The sequence below is a fragment of the Anoplolepis gracilipes genome, chromosome 8 (genome assembly GCF_047496725.1).
Source record: "Anoplolepis gracilipes chromosome 8, ASM4749672v1, whole genome shotgun sequence".
Classification (NCBI taxonomy): Eukaryota; Metazoa; Arthropoda; class Insecta; order Hymenoptera; family Formicidae; genus Anoplolepis; species Anoplolepis gracilipes.
Window position 1 is genome coordinate 1393465 of NC_132977.1, and position 19774 is coordinate 1413238.

The following is a 19774-nucleotide window of genomic DNA, read 5'->3' on the forward strand; positions in this document are numbered from 1 at the left end:
TCTATGCGATCTAGAATTAACGTTCTTGAACGTTGAACACAAATAGGAGGAGGTACTCTATTATCGTCGATATTGATCCGCATGAATCTGATGTTTTTCAGACAGCTCTGCATGTAGAGCCCTAAGCTGTTTATATTGTGAATATCGTTCATCATTTTTTTAGCAGCAATATTAAGTATAGCCGTTCTACGATAATGCTATTTTTCTTATTCTTTTCATTTTTCAATATATATATATATATATATTGTTAAATATATATACATATATATCGTTGAAATTATTTAGTAAATATTCATATATTTAGTGTGTTTTGATTTGACAGAAAAAGAGATCCGAAAAATAATCAATGTTTGACAGTTACTACGCTTGACATCAAATATTTACCATTTACCGTCGAACTTTATTATAGATAGTTGGATTACTTCAGTCGTAACGCGGCTATTACAGTTAAAGTAAATGAACGAAAATGATTTATCTTTATGTAACAAATTTCCTCCATATGCTATAAATAACAAATTACTTTGCCCTCGTTGAATATTTCATCGCGACTTTATAAATGAAATATGTTTTCCCCAAAATTTGCTAAAAAATCGGACTTGGACTTACCATTGGCAGATAGCATATTTCTTTTTCTTTTTTTTTTTTTTTTTTTTTGAATTGGAGTGCATCTCCAATAAATTTGATATCCACGCTACCTCTTTACGATGTGACAGGATATGAGAGAAATCTATCGGTACGATCGACGAGAGAAGCCTCGGCGGTTTATTTCCGCAATAAAATCATTTTATCGCGTTCGGAACAGAAGTATGGCACGCCGATATCGTTTTCTTCTTTTTTTGTGATTGAGGAGATACATTGGATATAAAAATTTAGACAGAGCTAAAACGCGGCGAGCCTGATGTCGTCGGTATATAATTTCCAAAAAAATGCAATAATTCTTTTGAATATTTTCTATATGTTCTATAGAGAAAATGTGTATCATGCATGTACTTGCTTTGTTATTCGTGGGGTATTTTTGATGCTGCATAAATGGAATTTCGATATAAAGTGTCTCAGTTTTATCGTTTAACAATATCGGCAGTCTCCATACCAGACTACTTTTATCGATATTCCATTTTACTTTTATTTACTATGAATCCCACTTTAAACATCCGATACACCATTGGATTGAAATTGTCAAAATACACGTTGACGGCTATATCTTACTCGAATGGCATTTGTGTCTAAATATTTGCTCTGATAAAAAAAATTGAGAGAAAGACCGCATAAAGTATCAGCTACCGAAGAAGCGGTAAGAGAAAGATAAAATAAGAAGGAAAATTTATTCCATTCTAACGAACACGTTAACTCCGAAGGGGTGCTTACCTTATATATATAAGCCTCGTAAGAATAATGCGTACCTAAGCAAAGTTTGCAAAATTTCCTTTGTTCAATTCTTAAATAAAGGGATCTAAGAAACGATAGAAAATATATCGATGCAATTTTAACAGCAAGCAATAAATGTAAAGCTTATCCACATTCATAAAATACTTGCAATATTATAAAAAATTGTAATTGTTTATATTTGTCTCTGTCATTGGAATTACGAGAATCTGTTCTTTTCTTCTTTTATTAAGAATTCTATCCATACACACAAATATTTAAAAAATCTCTAGATAAAATATAATATAAAATTTTTAACAAATATTACGTATAGTGCTTAAATAAATTAATAAGATAAAATAATGTTATTATATTGATTAATCTATTTTGATTTTTATAAAGGAAACAAAACGGTCTTTGTATGAGTTGTAGATTTTAAAAATTTTTGTAAAATTTGAATTTTTTTGGAATTTTAAATACAAACAATTATCGGTATGTTTTCAGGTACAAAGTGGAAGTGACTGGCAAGTCTTTACCGGTATTGACGAATCTCGATAAAGGTCGATATGGGGTACTAATTTTCGAGAATCTAAACAAATATCTGCAGATGGACAAATGGAATCGTGAATTACTGGACAAATACTGCAGGGAATATTCAGTTGGCATTGTGGGTTTTGCCCCTCCTGCAGAAGAGAGCCTAATTGGTGCTCAGCTCAAGGGCTTTCCACTTTTTATACATACGAATCTTAGATTGAAGGTCAGTGTTTAATATTACATATATTCAAATTCTATAGTATATATATATATATTCTCATAGACATATTACACAATATCGAAAAAATGATTTTTATTAATAACAAATTTTTAAATTATTAAAATTTGTATATATTTTTATATATCTCATTTTCCATAAATGCACATTTCTTTGATATATATTTAACTGTGGCAAGATTAGAATCAATATTGCTTATAGATAAAAATAAATGATAGTAATTTACCCCAATTTCATGATTGCTAAGAGCGAAATATTAGAAAGATTGAAATGTAAGAATGTCACTACTTTATCTTTTATTATGTAATAAAAAGTGTCTCTTTCTTCCACAATCAATATCAGAAATTACCTAAGAAAGCCATGATGATAGGAAAAGTCTGGGTGGCAATCTTCATGGTTGCAATCAAGTTTATATCGCGGAAACTAGTCTCGAAAACGAAAAGGAAACCTCGTAAAAGACGAGGTAATAAAAAGCGCGGGTTCCACAGTATTAGGTCTGGCTGCAGTAATAAGACAATCGATATTGTACGTTATTCCTGAAAAGTACTATTGCGCCGAATTCTGCTAATTTATATGCGCGATATAACGTATTCTTGAATCATTTTAATAGTTAAGTATTAGATACTTAATTTTATGATATCAACCTTCCCTGTACTTCTTTATTACTATAATGTTCGTATCGTGAAGTAAGTTACAATCTTTTTAGAACTTTGGAATATCGTGCCTTGGACGCGTGGCATATCTCTTGAGTAACGATCATGCTAGTTTTCAAAAGACTTTAAAAAAGAAAAGTCCATGCTCATAGAGCATAATATTACGTACGCTCCCTTTAAATAATGTGCAATTTCATCAATCTTCTCGACATGTTTTAGTGAATATTTATTTGCAAAGAAAGGAAAAAGTCGCTAATTTGATTTCTAACATAAACTATATTAAAACGAGATTACTCAGAGCACGTAGTGAATAAATGTAAAACCTAGAATATTTAAAACATTTTTTTTATTTATTTTTCTCACAAGACAATATTCTCATGAATATATGTATATAATAAAATTCATAAATAATTTTTCGCAGATAGTTATCGCATCGTGTATTTTAAAGAAAACATTATTGCATAGTGGCATTTTGAATATAATATTGCGATCCACTATTACGTAGCATTAGCTTGAACGATTTTCTTGTAACAAAGTACTAAAACGCTCGCGTGATGCATTTGAAAATTTGATTTCTTTCGACAAAAAAGCGAGGGAATTCGGTACGACCAGCGAAACTTTTGTGCGAGTCGTATAGAATCAGGTTTTTCCTTCTTCAGGATGCTCAGCTGAATGCGGTGTCTCCCATTCTTCGATTAACCAGAGCGGGAGAAACGGCCTGGGGACCACTTCCTGGCGGTGACTGGACTATTTTTCAGGCCAATGACAGCACCTACGAGCCGCTCGCTTGGGCGCACCGAGACAGCCTCGAGTCCCCGACCGACAAAAGTCCCTTAGCCACCGTCATCCAGGTGAGTCGTGCACTTTGCTTCTCGGACATTCCGGTCACGTATCTCTTCTCGGACAAGTCGAACGACTGCGGAATTAATGCACCGTCTCGCGCGTCCATGCGTATTACCCCTCGGCGATGTGGAGTCGGGACGTTTAAATTATTTTCTTCCTCGCGTAGGTACTGGACTTAACACGTTGCTGGATTAAAAATTTAGTCAGTAAGGAAATACAAAGATGTGAACTTTTTTGGTTAAACTTAAAGAGTTTTTTTTTTTTTCGCGGCAAACATCGGGGAGGTCGTAGAACTCATATCATATTAAACCAAAAGTTACACCATCTTTGAACAACAGCTTTGAGAAGGTCCCCAATGGTTTCCACATAGGAAATTATACATAAAGCTTCCGGCGCATCTTTTGGGAATCCCTTATTAACTCACGCAGCGCTTCATGCACTTAGCTCTTCTCGTGGATGATTTAGAAAAATAAAAATATACAAACTTCCACGACATGAAATTCTTCATTCTAAAAGAGTGCACAATCCCTGTGGAAAATGGTAGAGAAGGGAAGAAAAACACAAACAACTTGCGAAGTATAATTGCACTCGACGTTTATCGCACAAGCATATAGGACAACAAAGTTTCTCCAGAGATCTACGATTCTCACAAAGGAGCTCGTTCTGTTTATGCATTCTATCTGTAAATATTTCAAACATTTAGTAATTTTAAAATATTTTATTTTTGCCACGAAATATACAAGATGACTACAATAATTTTTAATAATGATATTCACGTATCTTTCATTATATCATTAACAAATTGAGAATAATTGTCAGAACAACAAGCGAAACCATTACAATGCAAGTCTAAGATGCGTCGTTTACAAGAGGTTTTCTGTTTCTTGCGCGAGGATAAAGACCCTTCGGTGTATCAAGTGTCTTCAAAGGGTAGTTTCTCACTCTTAAATTTCTCGAAACGAGTAATTTTTCGGATACACCACTTCACTTTGCGGTTGTATGTAACGAAGAGAAGAAAAGAAAAAAGACGGCCAGTAGGAAACAAGAAGCTGAATGGCTGTGTAAGATCCGCTGACTCGCTAGGGGTAGAACAAAAGAGGGTTGGAAACAATACGCACAGAGTGATTTTATCTCGCGCTTGTATCGGTCCGAATAATCCTATCGAGGAGAGAGAAATCTTCAACCGACTCTCTCGAATATCCCACGATAAGAAGCACGAGTTTCATCCTTCTCTTACATTAATCCTTAGTTGAAGTTCTTATACATGTTTCAACAAGTGAATAATTGTCAAATTCTATCGCGTGTTATTAGTAACTAAAATAACTTTTTACGTCTTTTTATTCAATGTTGATAAAATTGAAGATATATCTATACTTTGATAAAGATATTTCCACATATCTTTTATTTACTTCTTTCCATCTTTTAGAGATTTTAATCAATCTGGTATAATTTTTTAAATTAAAACAAATTGGAACATTAAAAGAAGATAAGAGGATCGTACATTTTATTATTATTATTTTTTTTTTTAATTTAAATTATATCGTTACTCCGTCTGATATTATACATTTACCTCTATCTATTTTTTTAATTAAAGGTTTCCTCATAATTTCTCGTAAAAATGTAATTTTTTAGCTGTTCTTATTACTAATTAATTTCATATTAATAAAAGCCGCGAATATGTACGTACCTCTCTCATTCACCTTCCTGAATTTTTCCCTTCCGCCGTTTCTCTCATCCTGGCGATTCTTCCTGTTCTGTCAGTCGAGCCAGTGGCGGCGCCGGAAAACGAAAACAAATGTAGAATTTCCGCGATACGGCTCGTGGTTACGTATATGGAGGTGAGAAGGAGAGAAAGAGAAAGGAATGAAGGCACGAGAAAGAAGAGAGTAAAAAAAAAAGAGTGGAAAGGATTCGCCGTTGGCGGAGGTAAACTGAAACAATTCGTAAAGCCGTCCCGGTCGGCGTTTACATTCGCGGAGGAATTCGCAACTGCAAGATTCCGGACGTAACGGACACGGAAGAGAAAGATAGAGATAGGAAGAAAGAGAGATGGAAGGACGGTGGAGCATGAAAAACGCGAGAACATGGACGCTCGAAGAGAACGCTGAATGACCAAATTGTAAATGATATAAAGAAAGCGGGACTCATCCGACAGACATGCGCGAGATATCGTCCAATATAACGAAGAGCGTGAGTTGTATGTACTGCGCCGTCGATGTTTTTGCTCTCCTGGTGCTATGTTTTTCCACCAAGCACATCCCACATTCGACCACTTTGTCTCTGTACCAGCGCGACTGTGAGATATGCGGATTTTTTGTCAGCCCTCCCGCTTCTGTGAGAGATCAATTGACAGCGCATCTATTATTTAATTTTATGCCAACTCGACTATGTTTTAAGAATAAAAAAGCATTACCAAGTGTTCTTTCAAATTTCAAAATTCAAAAGAGCTTTTGAATTTAGATCCATCTTATAGCTCGGAAAATATGCTGATGCGTATTGACATTTTTTTTTTTAATTGGAGCCCGGGTTCATTAAGCAACGGATAAAAAATTTTCGTACTGAATTAAAACAGTAAAATTATGCTGAAAATGCCTGGCAGCACATTGTAAATTGAATTTTCGCATTACGTAGATCTGTTGTATGTGACAGCACAAAAATTCAACAATCTCACTGCCGGTTGAATTCTTCGTTTAATTGAGCATTGAATTTCACCCATTTTAAATACTAAAGCAAATGTAAAAAGAAAGATCTCCCCATCGCGACGGTACATCCACAATTCGATATACTCGAGACGGGTTTCACATTCGCATTTGTCCGAAAATTTCCGATTGTGTCCCCTCGTCATTTTCTGTCGCATCATCGGTGCTCTTAATGTTCGATCTGTTCAATTCCCGAAAGGAAATAAATTGGTTCCAATGGTAGTAAATGAAGCGCACCGCACAGTCGCTCATTAATCGAATGAGCCTACGGCTAATTGGTTCCTGATTTAATCACCTGGCTAGCTGCGCGATCCATGTATCTACCCCGACATGCACGATAGAATTATCCGTGAGATTATTATTGTTGTTTATTGCTAACAAGCTTGCAATTCACAGCCGATTCTGCGGAGTTGCCGGAGAGTTTCTGTCGAACAATATAATTAACACATTGGATGTTTGCGATTATTGCCGTACTCGTTTATTGCGAGAAAAATAAAAATAACGATGTTTTTTAACGTGCGATTATTAAATCGACTATGCATTTCGCACCATCGCGAGAAACTCTCGCACATTTACGGTAGTTGAAACGTTAACTAAGAACAACAGCTGTTTCGTTACGGCAATATGAATAGGAGAAATTGACTCATAATTAGACTCATAATACTACTGCGTTATCGAACATTCCTATTCATGTAGTCATAGGATATATTTACAGCGATTACACATATTTATGAATCATAAAAATTAGCATATTGTACAAATATATATTATATAATGCAATAAAGATATAAAGATTAATTAGCTATTAAAATTTTTTATGTTTAAATAAGAGAGGTCTTATATATTATATATATTAAAAATATTTAAATATATTTAAATAATAAATAATATAATATTTAAAAATGTATTTATTTAACAGGATCATGGCAGATTTGATGGAATTCAAAGAGTTCTTTTCGGCGGTGGCCTGAGATTTTGGCTGCACAAGCTATTACTGCTGGACTCGTTGTCTTATTTGTCGCACGGGCAATTAAGTCTCAGTTTAAATCGTATGATCTTGGTGGATATTGACGATATATTCGTCGGTGAGAAAGGCACTAGATTAAAAAAAGACGATGTAATGGCATTATTGGCCACTCAGCAGAGAATTCAAGCTCTAGTGCCGGGGTTCAAATTCAATTTGGGGTTTTCCGGAAAGTATTTTCACCACGGGACAGCGGAGGAGAATTTGGGGGACGACATGCTTTTGGAGAACGTAGACAGGTAAGAAAAATCCGAATATTAATCGTCTTTAAGCAATACTTAAATATTACGTTACAGAGATTTTAACCAAATCAGTATTATGTTATATCATTAATTATAATTATACAGTTTTAAGAATAATTACAATACATTAATTAGGTAATTACAGTATTAATAATTACAATTATTGATTAAATTTTGTTGTTATAAAATATATATATATATATATAAACTAAATTTACGATGTCGTTGACATCATAGTTCAGCTTTTACCGTATAATGTCACGCGATTGTTTATTATAATACTACCATGATCGTTACGATGAAACATTACAAAGCCTTGGTGTAAATTACCACAAGGTAATTAATTGCGGTCATCAACATTGAATAAAAAATACAAAGGAATTTTTTAACGCTTTGAAAGGTCATTTTTTATTATAACATTAATATACTTAATATACTATTAAAAACAACTGTTAAAAATCTTGAAAAAATCTGGCGGGTTTTTAGATTTACGTGGTTTTCTCACATGTGGAATCACCAACAACCCCATCTCTACGAGAATGTAACTCATCTACAATTGGACATGGCGCTGAACAAACAATTCGCAAAGGACCACGGTATACCGACCGGAAGCGGATACAGCGTAAGTCCGCATCACTCCGGCGTTTACCCGGTCCATGAAGGTCTCTACGAAGCGTGGAAACGAGTATGGAACATCAAGGTCACGAGCACCGAAGAGTATCCGCATCTGAGGCCGGCACGCTTGAGACGCGGCTTTATTCATCGTAACATAAAGGTATAAAATCATGTAATCGACAATAGTCATTAAATCATCTCTAAATCAAACATTATTGATAAATATGATATGATATGGGATATAATTTGCACACACGAATATATTGAAAATGTTATTTGTATTAACTGAGTGCGCGCGTTGCGATTAAATATTGCTTTATCTCATAATTTCCGAAATATGAAAATCTCAATTTTACTACGCATTATAATTTACATACATAAATATTAAATACGTAATCGATCATAAAATTCTGTCAATAATTAATTAAATATGTTTACTTACGGATATGAAAAACATGATTATTTTATCAAAGGCAATATGTAAATTAAACCTGTATTGATTTTTGCCGAAATTTAAAGTTTCATTTTTAGAAATAAATAATTAACTTATTTTATATTTTATTGAAAATCTTCTGACGTATATAGATCACAAATTCGATATTTATTGTCGGATATAAAACCATTTATTTTACATGTTCAAGGTCTTACCGAGGCAAACTTGCGGCCTTTTTACTCACACGATTTTTATCGAGAGGTATCCAGGCGGAAGAGAAAAGCTAGACGAGTCGATACAAGGTGGTGAACTTTTCCAAACAATTGTATATAATCCGGTGAGTAAATCAACCGTTATGAAATCAATTTTTGTGGGATTTGTTTGATCTTTCGTATTATAGGTGCTCAGCTTTTTAATTGCTATCCATATAGCATATCAATAAATTCTCTTATTAATTTTTCTTGGCATAAAATATCTATTTATTTTTAGCTTTCTTCTTTTAATTTATTGTTAGTCCCTTTTTCTATATTTTATATACTTTCTTTAATTTAATATTATATATTTATATTTTTATTTAATATTATATATTTATATTTATATTATATATTTATATTTATATTTTTAATGGTATATTAAAAAAAACAAATTATTCTTGATTGTTTTTTTAGATAAATATTTTTATGACGCATATGTCAAATTATGGAAATGATCGATTGGCATCGTACACGTTCGAGTCTGTTATCAAATTTATTCAATGTTGGACGAATTTGAGACTATCCAGTGCACCGCCGCTCCAACTTGGAGAACGTTACTTTCAATTATATCCCGAGGAGGCCGATCCAGTGTGGGGAGTGAGTAGATTAAATGTTTAATAACTTTAGTTGTTCTTTTCTATATAACATCAAGTTTTCGTTTTTTTGTTACAGAATCCATGCGACGATCAGAGGCATCAAAAGATCTGGTCCCGTAATAAAACTTGTGATCAATTGCCGCGATTTCTAGTAATCGGACCTCAAAAAACCGGCACCACGGCATTGTACACGTTTTTGTCTATTCATCCAGCAATAAGCAGCAATCTACCGAGTCCTGATACTTTCGAAGAGATACAGTTTTTCAATGGAAAGAATTATTATAAAGGTCTCGATTGGTAAGTGATTGAGCGGAAATTGATTCTGTCTCTATTGTTAGATACGTATAAAAAACAGGGATATAATTCGCATTACTTTTTCAGGTATATGAGCTTTTTTCCAGCGTCGAAAAATGAGAGCTCTCGATATCTGTTTGAGAAATCTGCTACTTATTTCGATGGAGAATTAGTACCGCGAAGGACTCATGCGCTTCTTCCGAGAGCTAAACTAATCACTATATTGTTGTCTCCAGCCAGACGCGCTTATTCATGGTACCAACATACCAGAGTGCACGGAGATCCGGTAGCGAACAATTACTCCTTCCACGAAGTCATTACGGCAAGCGATTCCGCACCGAAACCCTTACGGGATCTTAGAAATAGGTAATAATTGAACATGAGCACAATAACCTAACAGATATTCGCCTAATAATGTATGAATATAATAAATGCTAATAACGGAACGCGCTTAGAGTGATCTAAAATTAAGCAGATAAGCATTAAAATGATGGGATTTTCCGCATTGTCAATATATAAAATAAAATATTTACATATATTTTTAGTTGAATTTTAACATGATATTGCACTCAATTGCAGGTGTCTAAATCCCGGAAAATACGCCCAGCATTTAGAGAGATGGTTATCGTTTTATTTACCGCAACAATTACACATCATCGATGGCGAACAATTACGGCAAAATCCTGTGGAAACGCTGCATGAATTGCAACGATTTTTGAAAATAACACCTGCGTTCAATTATTCCTCGCATTTGAGGTACGATCCGAAGAAGGGTTTTTTCTGCCAAGTAACTAACGAAGACCGCACTAAATGTCTAGGAAAAAGTAAAGGTCGTCAGTATCCACCAATGGAAGATAGATCATATAAATTATTACAGGTAAAACTTATAAATATATATATATATATATATATATATTTTTTTTTTTTTTATTTAGTGTGCATATATAAAATAATACATATATGTTTTAACGTTGTATCTGTTGCAGAGATATTATTTATCTCACAACACAGCTTTAGTGAAATTATTAAAGAGGCTTGGGTCCAGGACGATCCCGCAGTGGTTGAAGGAAGATCTCACCGACACTGTGATGACCTAGCAAACGCCAATTACGTGAAACTCTAGTGTTTCCCAGCTGCTCGCTTCCGCTGTCAGCGAAATACATCGTTTGCTAATGGAAGACCTGTAAATTAATTGTACATTCGAAACTCTGCTGAATTTTACATTTTCAGAAGAAGGACCATAACTGGCCTATCTCAGTGAACTTGGCCTAATCTAATTGGGGAGAGTTTGCAAAAGCTAGTCACTAAGCGGCTTTACGAAGCCACAGTTGTAATTATCGATTATTGTCAAGCTAAAATAATACTATTAATAGATTTTTTTATTTTATTATTATAATATTATTATTATTATTATTATTATTATTATTATTATTATTATTATTATTATTATTATTATTATTATTATTATTATTATTTTTATCATCATCATTATCATCGTTATCGCATCGTATAAATAAGAGATCTTAAGAGTACATAGCTCACTGATGCCATTGCTCAGCTGTCATGATTAGGCACTTTTCGTCCTATTTATCGATGTATAAATTGGGCCAAGAAAAATCCGACCAATCCTTTTGCATTCGGCTTGAAATTCATTTAAAAGAGAAAGGTATATCTTATAAAAAATATTATGGACCTGTTTTTAGCAATTTTGTGATATATAGACAAAAAAAATTCATACAATTCAAAAGATAAAATATATCCATGATATTAGAAATTTATAAAAAAATATCAAATTCTTGAGTAAATGAGTTTTTACTACAATATCAAACGTGAATGTATGTTCTGTATAAATGATATCGAAGAGTACTCTTTAACTAAACACAATATTTTAGAAAATTAAAATCGATTCTCTCAATATTAGACTTGTCCAAATCATGTTATTTTATAAAATATATACTTTTCATGTGTAAAGATTATTAATGAATTGTACTGATTCGTTTTTTTTATCAGACAATTCATCAATTGTTCTTTCGCATTAATCGCCGAATCGTCCATACGAGCGTAAGATTTCAGGGCTGAGCTTTTTTCTTGAGCCCATCATCTTTCGGAGTATATGTATTAATTCCCGTTACATATTTAAAATCGATGATGACGGCGATAATGACGAGAAGTCTGTATATTTTGACAATACTATTCTTGGTACTGGCAATATGGAAAAGCCAACAAAAGGTGTGTGATCGCGTCCGTTTGTATATTGATGTAATGCATTATTTTAACGTTAATATAAATGTATTATAGGAACAAAAAGAATTCGAAATGAATTTCAAAGTTTGTCAGATGTGATGGCGAACATATATGTATGTTCGCTTGCAATAATCAATGCTATCAAAGTCAAACTCGAGCGAATATTAGATTGATAAACAACTACTTGGCAACTACGCAGATTACCTGCTGATAAGTTATATATGCATGTGTGAAGAGTTTAAAATTTATCACGTATATTGTACATTAATAAACCATGGATTTGAAAATTGTTGTAAAGTATAGTCTAGGTCTGATCTTTCAGCTTAAGTAAATGATATCTAATGACTTTCAAACATTATTTATCGGCATATTTTTTTCACTTTCGATATGTGAATAACAAAATGCATACTCGCGCGCGTATTCTTGTATGTATGTGTGTGTGTATGTGTATCCAATTGCTCGTTTTGGAGTGATGTTTATACGAAATATCTATTTTATTGTACCCCAAAAAAACAGATTGAAAATCAATCCAACGAGATTTTGCTGATTGAGAAGAATGCTAACGAGATCTGATTTATATCGCATATATATATATATATATATATAAATATTTTTTTTTTATTATTTATTGGTCACTTATACGTACATATTATCTCTAATGCGAACTATATGTACAAATATTTTTAATAATACTGACTGTGTATCTGTGACTATCTATAATTGTATTATAAGGAGTTTATGGCGAGTTATGGGAAGAAAGAAGTTTAAGAATCTGATGAGATAGTTACCTATAGTTATAATACCTGCTTGCCACACTTTTTATATTGAAAAGTGTATTATTGTATGGCTCACATTAAGAAAAAGTTTTGGTCCAAGACGAGCAATCTAAAGTCAAGTGAAGAAAACATCTTTTGTTACAGATTTAGTATCACATCAGTTATTTCCTATTATGAATGTTTCTGGTGATTTTGTTTGACGATCTCTGTATCAGAGTTACGCATGGATCATGTTACATTCAGATAATCTTTTATATATAACTCTTTTGTTACGTTTGTATGATTTGTTTTCATTTTTATACTGCCGTTAAAACTATGCCATAATGTTTAACAAATCATGTACAAAGTTTATTATTAGTATTATATAGTAGTTGTTAATGATAATGAAATAATATCAACTGATTGATCTGTTTTATCGAATCGTGCCATTTTACCAGTGTTGTATATATGATTATAACGTATCAATCACGTTGGATTTTTAGAGTCAATATCCTTATCCTTTTGTTCGGTATGGCGGTAGCAACGAGTGTCCGGCTTGCTACTACCTGACAATAACCTGACAACAAACAGAAGTAGATGATAACCCCGCGAAATTTATCAGAATCGCACAAAAGTATAAGCAGGGCCAACATCTAGCATTATCTCATCATTGATTTCGCGTTATAATTATCTTTTCTATTTTTTTTTTTTTTTTATTTTACCTATAAACTTTATGGTCTTTTTATTTTGTATTCCACTCTAATTATGCGTTTTTTTATATTTTTCTATTTTTCACAATTTTTGTATTGTATATAATATAATTGAACACACATTATAATAAAATATATAATATATATTTAAATATAATAAAATATATAAAATATATATTTTATATATATTTCATTTTATATTTTATATTATATTATTTTATTGTTTATTATTGTTATATTATTTTATAAATAAATATATAAAATAATAAAATATATAAAATATATATAATTTCTTAACTTAAAATATACAATAAAAAATTATGTACAGCATTAATATTCAAATTCTATCAAATTATATATACATGTTAAAATCTTATCATAATGAGTAAGTATATTGGCATATATATACATATCCATTTTGTTTTTGTCTTATTATGCATTGTTCATATAAATAAGGATATTTGGAATTTTATAGTAGTAGCTTATTAAATACTGATGATTGTAATCAATGATGGCGTACTGCTAACTGCTTCCAAATTTCGTGGGTGCAATCGTTTGCGTTTTGCGTACAATGCGCACAGATGTAACGAGCATTATTAATGTTCTATAAATATTCTGTTTTAATAGAGACTGTCACAGAAAGAGAAATGCCATTGTTGTATGAATAAACAAAACGCGTAGGATGTATGTAAGATACTCTAAAAAACAAGAACTTTAATTATTTAACTTATAATTATTCTATTGTAAAATATTGTAATAATTGTACGAATAGCTTATAAGTTCTAATAAAAGAAGCACTGAAAATCCTAGCTTAGACAACTTTGTAACAATGATACGTGATGATAAATTCTATACAATATATAATACATTTTTTCTAGTACACACACACACATTTCGAATCATGTCATTCTTAATTTTAATATAATTTTATTTATAATTATTTTATATGATACACTCTTGATTCTCTTTATTCTCTTTTCAGATACATCTCATATACATATGTATATATCTTGCTACTATGTATGTATATTAACGCCATTCTAAAACTAGAACTAGAACAATTTAGGTATAGCTCAATGCAGAAACGGTCTATTTCTTGTGGGCGAAACTATTTTACCATCAGAACTACATACATATTCTCTGAATAATAGCTCTAAGGGATATAGTTTAGTCCTTTGATAACTTTGCCAGTTTAATATTGCATGTAGATATCTACCGTGCGTTTCAAGCAAATCTTATTGTGATAGCAAGGCACATGATTACGTTATAGATTAATGAATCATTGTTGCAATATTCTTCATGCTTTCATTCAAATCCGATGTCTTTTCAAAAATAGTCTCCTCATCACACGAATCACTAGATGAAGAATCCATGTGTTTCGGCCCCAACACGACTTTTACGTCTTCCTTGACAAATTCGCGATATAAATTCGTTAATTTTACAGTTCTCCGAAGTTGATAATTCGATTCATTCAAATCTCTCGGGTCGGCAGCTCTCATATTAAAATTTTCCTTCACGATTGAATTTTTGTCATTAATATAATTTTCAAGTTTATGTTGAGCGTTATTCTCTTTAACTTCAAATTCTTTCGAAATCTCCTCATTTATTTCTTCAATAGGCTCTAGAATACATTTTATTTCTTTTCCAAGAAATTGTCTTCTTCCAATTTCTAAAAGATCATTGTCAATCGATTCACCAGTACCGCCTTGGTTCTTTATCAACACAGGTGTAAACCCAGACAAAGTATGCACTTGTCTTGCTTTCTTTATTCTTGCTTCTATAAACATATCATTTCATTTATCAAGGAGATTGCAAACTAATTATTGTTTACATATCTTAAAGCTACAATTCCGAAACGTAAATTTCATTTTTGTTTCTTGCATCGATTTTGGAATAATTATTGAAAAAATATTATTTAAAAATACAGTAGAGGGAAAAAGAGAATCGAGTAAAACCATGTGAGAATATTCTTAGGGAAAAAATTGTAAAAAGGTAAAACTGATGTTAAATAATCAAACATAATGAAGAGAAATCTGAATAACTTTGCAAATTTTACCAACCTGGAATTTTCATAACATTATCATCAGTTTTGATATTCACGTTTGGTTTACTCCTAGGTCTTCCTTCTTCAAGTTTGTCTATTTCCGTTTGATACTTCCAAGATCTGGAGCCAACATTTGGATGTTTCGTACTGGAGATCGAATTCGGTTGTAAATAGAGGCATCCGCTGTCAGGAAAGAAGAGTCTCTGCAGAAACGATCTTGGCGGACCTCTATTGATGGCAGCATTAGCTCGTGTATGATTCAGACATTCCGATCTATTGCGAAGTATACCGCAGCATTCCAGCATGGCGAAGACTAGCAACATCGTCGTACCAACCAGAGTCAACAATGCGATCAGACAAATTAATTGCCAGGAAAAATTCAACAATATCTTCGCGGTATCCTCGTAAGTGCGTGCGGCGCAAAAAGGAGCCAATATACTGCCGAGAATCGCGCAAACTAGGTGTATAGCTATGATGTTGCAGTAATCCTCCAAAGCGCTGCCAAAAACTTGTCTGGAGATCAGATAGAACGCGATACCTCCTAGACAACCCAAGGCAATAGCTATTTGCGGTGAATAATCGTTTGTCGCAGCTGATACCGTCACCACACCGGCGATTGTGCCTTGAGCGCATCTCATCACAGTCCAATGATTGAAGGTTTCTCGGCTCAACATGAAATGCAGGGCAACGACTAACAGCGTGCACGAGGATGCAGCTAGCAAATTATTGACGTATGCATGCGATGGGTCCCTCGTGTATATTCGGAATTTGTCATGGTCGTACGTACTCGTGCACAAGCCCTGTAAACATATGCGACGTCGTATATCATCGATTAATACAATTAATTTTTATGCGATTAGGGGTTTCTGTCTACAGAATTCAAAGATTAATGCTTAGAAATGGTTAGGAAAAAATTTTAAGTTTAAGAATCGTGACAAGATCTTGAAATCAGAGTCTTCTTAGAGTCTTCTTTCAACAATATTTCTTCTTATTTACGTTAATTAATTAATTTTCGCAATAATCAATTTATTAAAAAATGCGACTTTTTGTTATATCATGATGATAACGAAAAAATTGTTATCTAGTTTAAAAAGATATTTACTTGAAGTCCGGCAAATATTAATAACAGACCGCCGAAAACGGTTCCAGCGGAACCGGCGGTAATACTCGCATCATCCAGATCTCTCAACATAAGCATTCTCCTGCCGAGGATGACACATCCAATCAGGCCGGAAAATCCTCCGACGATGTGAACCACTCCTGCACCAGCGTAATCCTTGAAAGCGACCACTCTTCCACCCAATTCGTTCTCGGCCATCCATCCTTCGGCGGTCCAGGCCCAGTGGATCAGCAACGGTTGTATCAGACCAGATAAGAGAATATTTACCAGTAGATATCCCGCTGTGTGCATTCTGCCCACGATAGCACTGGTGCAAATCGCCGACGCGATTACCACCGCTTGCCAACCGATGATTGCTTCATTCTTATCAATCGTTGGATCACCGATCCAGTAACCCTTGCCGATCAAACCAGCTACATCGCCGTTGTAAGCGATAAGGAAACCCGTGAGGAAGTACATGACAGTGACGCAACACAAATCCACCACATTTTGAAGGAGTATCAGATTAACGTTGTTGATTGGTATGCTGCCAATTTGCACGAGGACGAAGCCGACGCGCAACAAGACCGTCAGGACGAGGCGAGTCAACGAGTTCCAATGGAAATGCACCGTTGACATTGTATAATTGAACGAACGAGGGTGAACGGCATAATCATAATAGTTCTCGGCGTAAAAATAGTCTCTAGTGACGGATGACATTCTTTCCTCTGGAAATCTTCGTCTAGTTGTGTCACGTTATCACATTCTTCATCATAGTCGAGGTAAGTCTCAAAGTTTTATACATATTTGTATACAAGAATAATATTTCTCGCAAAAAGGTTAATATGTATAATTGATAAGAAACTTGAATAAAGTATATATAGAGTTCGATTATCCAATGTTTTATTGAATCGATTAATAGATACTGATGTATGTAGATAGATTAATGATATTGTATGACACATGAAATTTAATTAAACTTGATATGTACGTTTAGTTTTGAAAAATACATTTTAATGAAAAACAAATAAAAATTTTTCTCACGCAAAAAATTGCACGAATTTATACTTTTTAAAGTATACAAAAGATAAAGAAAGAAAAGAAAGAGTATTATTTAATTAATTTAATTATCCTATTTAAAACAGCGTTACATAAGCCCTTAATTTTCAAATACATATTTTCCCTTATTATAAATATAATATTATAGTAAAACACTATATAGTATATATATATATATAACGAAAGGAGATATCAATCGAAAACTCCGTTATTCATTACACATATATAGTACACGAGTACAAGTATTAATCTCGAAATATGTCAATGATAAAACATCCATGGATATTTCTCTGGAAGAAGATGCTCTCCAGTCGCGCTTTAAAATCTTCCAAAAGTGCCGCGAACATTGACACGGTCCAATGCGCGTCGAGCGTGGCGCGGCGCGCATGTCACGTCAGCTGGCCGCCGCAAGGTCGGGGTCTTGCGTCTCGGGCTCGAGCGTGCGATTCCGCCCGTTGGCCGCGGGCAGCAGTCGTTCGAAGCCGGTTGTAGCTCGCGCTCGTCTGCCCGATTATCCGCGACGGTGGCAGGCAAGTGTTGTTTCCGTGACTCGTGAGAGAAAGCGAACGGTGGAGTGATAGATCGAGCGGTAGATCAAAGTGTCCCAGTTCTTCGACGACGCCGACGGAATGGCAGCGGTATCGTGCCGGGCGATATTCGTCGTGAGATGGTGCGAGATGAGCCGCGTGTTGACCGCCACATCCTGCCAGGCCGCGACCAGGAGGTACCGAAAGGTGAGAGTCCGTTGACATAGATTGTGAAAGGCAACTGCAACGCCTTCTTTCGCTTACGTTGCCATGATAGCGCTTTCGCAATTTCGTGAAAATTTTTCTCGTTTGGAATATTCTTTCCAGATAGAAGCGACAAGATAGAAGCGACTTATCTCGAATCCGCTGTCGTTTATTTTGAATATATTTATATCTGAGAGATTAAGGCAGATATACTACTATTACTACGCGCGTTGGAAGCGGGTATCTCACCTCTCGTAGGTACAATAGCGTAATAATGTATACAATGTTCCTCGGTATTATTCTGCTTCTCCCACTCTCATTCAAATGAACGTATCGCTCTTCAATACGATCCCTCCTCCGTTTGCGCGTGCTACTACTTATATTCATTCTTTATCGCACGCGTTTTCTCTAAAATACCTTTAAACGACACCCGTATTTCTTGCGAGTAAGTGTGCGAATTCTTACGATGTTAATAAAACCGGTATTTGAGAGATATCGGTATCGAGAGATGAGATCATGATTTAGACAGAATAAAGATTAGAGTGCTTTGGAATAAACTTTTTTTTCCTTCTCTATAGTTTTTCGAAAACTATTTCATCGAAGAGATTGGATGATTATTTTAAATCAAATTAGATAATTTAATTGTACAATAGAATTTGATATGACGTATAGAAATGACTCGGGCTTTGTTAATTGTTGATTACTTTATTAATTTATTAATTCATTTAATTATATAATTATCGCATCTATTTATAATATTTATTGTAATTATTACATGATGATTGAATAATTTTATAATCCGTACTTCCGAGATATGAAGCGATAACATGATACATGAGTAAACATATGTGTACGTTCTTTCTGTACACATTAAACATTCACGCGAAACATAATGCACGTGCGTACCAGGAAAAATTGACTCTACTTTTTATTTTAATATCTCAACTTTTATCATATTTATATAGCAAAGAAAATATTTGAGAAACTTTTTATTTTCTTTTAAAGCTTTTCTAGAAAAACTAATTTAAAATACACTTACATTCTGACTTTGTTACAAATACATGTATACTAATTATGGACAGAAGAATATGAAAAAAATATTTTTTTTTTTTTAAAGGAAAAATAAAAATTTAAAAAGTCGTTCTCAAAATGTACACGAAATATATTATGTCTGTAAATATTGAACATCATTTTTATGCATTTGTAACGTAAAGAAATGTACATAATTTCAAATTGACTATTATTTTTCGAGTTGTCAACTTATGGGAAGTATAAGAATCGTATGCTAATTTTATGTTAATATAATATTACCATTCTTTTGGATATATGGGAAATATGTGGTTAT

General features: G+C 33.5%; 3 protein-coding genes across 5 annotated transcripts in view; 2 read left to right on the forward strand and 1 right to left on the reverse strand.

Moving 5' to 3' along the window:
• The window catches only part of Sfl (N-deacetylase and N-sulfotransferase sfl), a 248769-nt gene extending 234464 nt beyond the window's left edge, over positions 1–14305 (forward strand). For all 3 annotated transcript variants that reach the window (XM_072897794.1, XM_072897795.1, XM_072897793.1), the window contains 10 exons: positions 1867–2119; positions 3447–3638; positions 7249–7592; positions 8082–8370; positions 8852–8980; positions 9312–9494; positions 9570–9790; positions 9875–10153; positions 10367–10664; positions 10774–14305. In XM_072897794.1, the coding sequence (XP_072753895.1) occupies positions 1867–2119; positions 3447–3638; positions 7249–7592; positions 8082–8370; positions 8852–8980; positions 9312–9494; positions 9570–9790; positions 9875–10153; positions 10367–10664; positions 10774–10884 (2299 nt within the window). In that variant the 3' untranslated portion in view covers positions 10885–14305. The remainder of the gene's footprint in view (positions 1–1866; positions 2120–3446; positions 3639–7248; positions 7593–8081; positions 8371–8851; positions 8981–9311; positions 9495–9569; positions 9791–9874; positions 10154–10366; positions 10665–10773) is intronic.
• A 3-nt stretch (positions 14306–14308) lies between these two features.
• Amt2l (Amt-2-like protein) lies at positions 14309–17359 on the reverse strand. Its single transcript, XM_072897796.1, has 3 exons — positions 16643–17359; positions 15557–16340; positions 14309–15273 (listed from the first exon to the last, which is right to left on the reverse strand). Exons 1-3 carry the CDS (start codon positions 17357–17359, stop codon positions 14768–14770), a joined length of 2007 nt encoding a protein of 668 aa, XP_072753897.1. The 3' UTR covers positions 14309–14767.
• A 775-nt stretch (positions 17360–18134) lies between these two features.
• The window catches only part of Mcu (mitochondrial calcium uniporter), a 52265-nt gene continuing 50625 nt past the window's right edge, over positions 18135–19774 (forward strand). Inside the window, exon 1 of the mRNA XM_072897241.1 lies at positions 18135–18432. Coding sequence (XP_072753342.1) covers positions 18328–18432 — 105 coding nt within the window. The 5' untranslated portion in view covers positions 18135–18327. The remainder of the gene's footprint in view (positions 18433–19774) is intronic.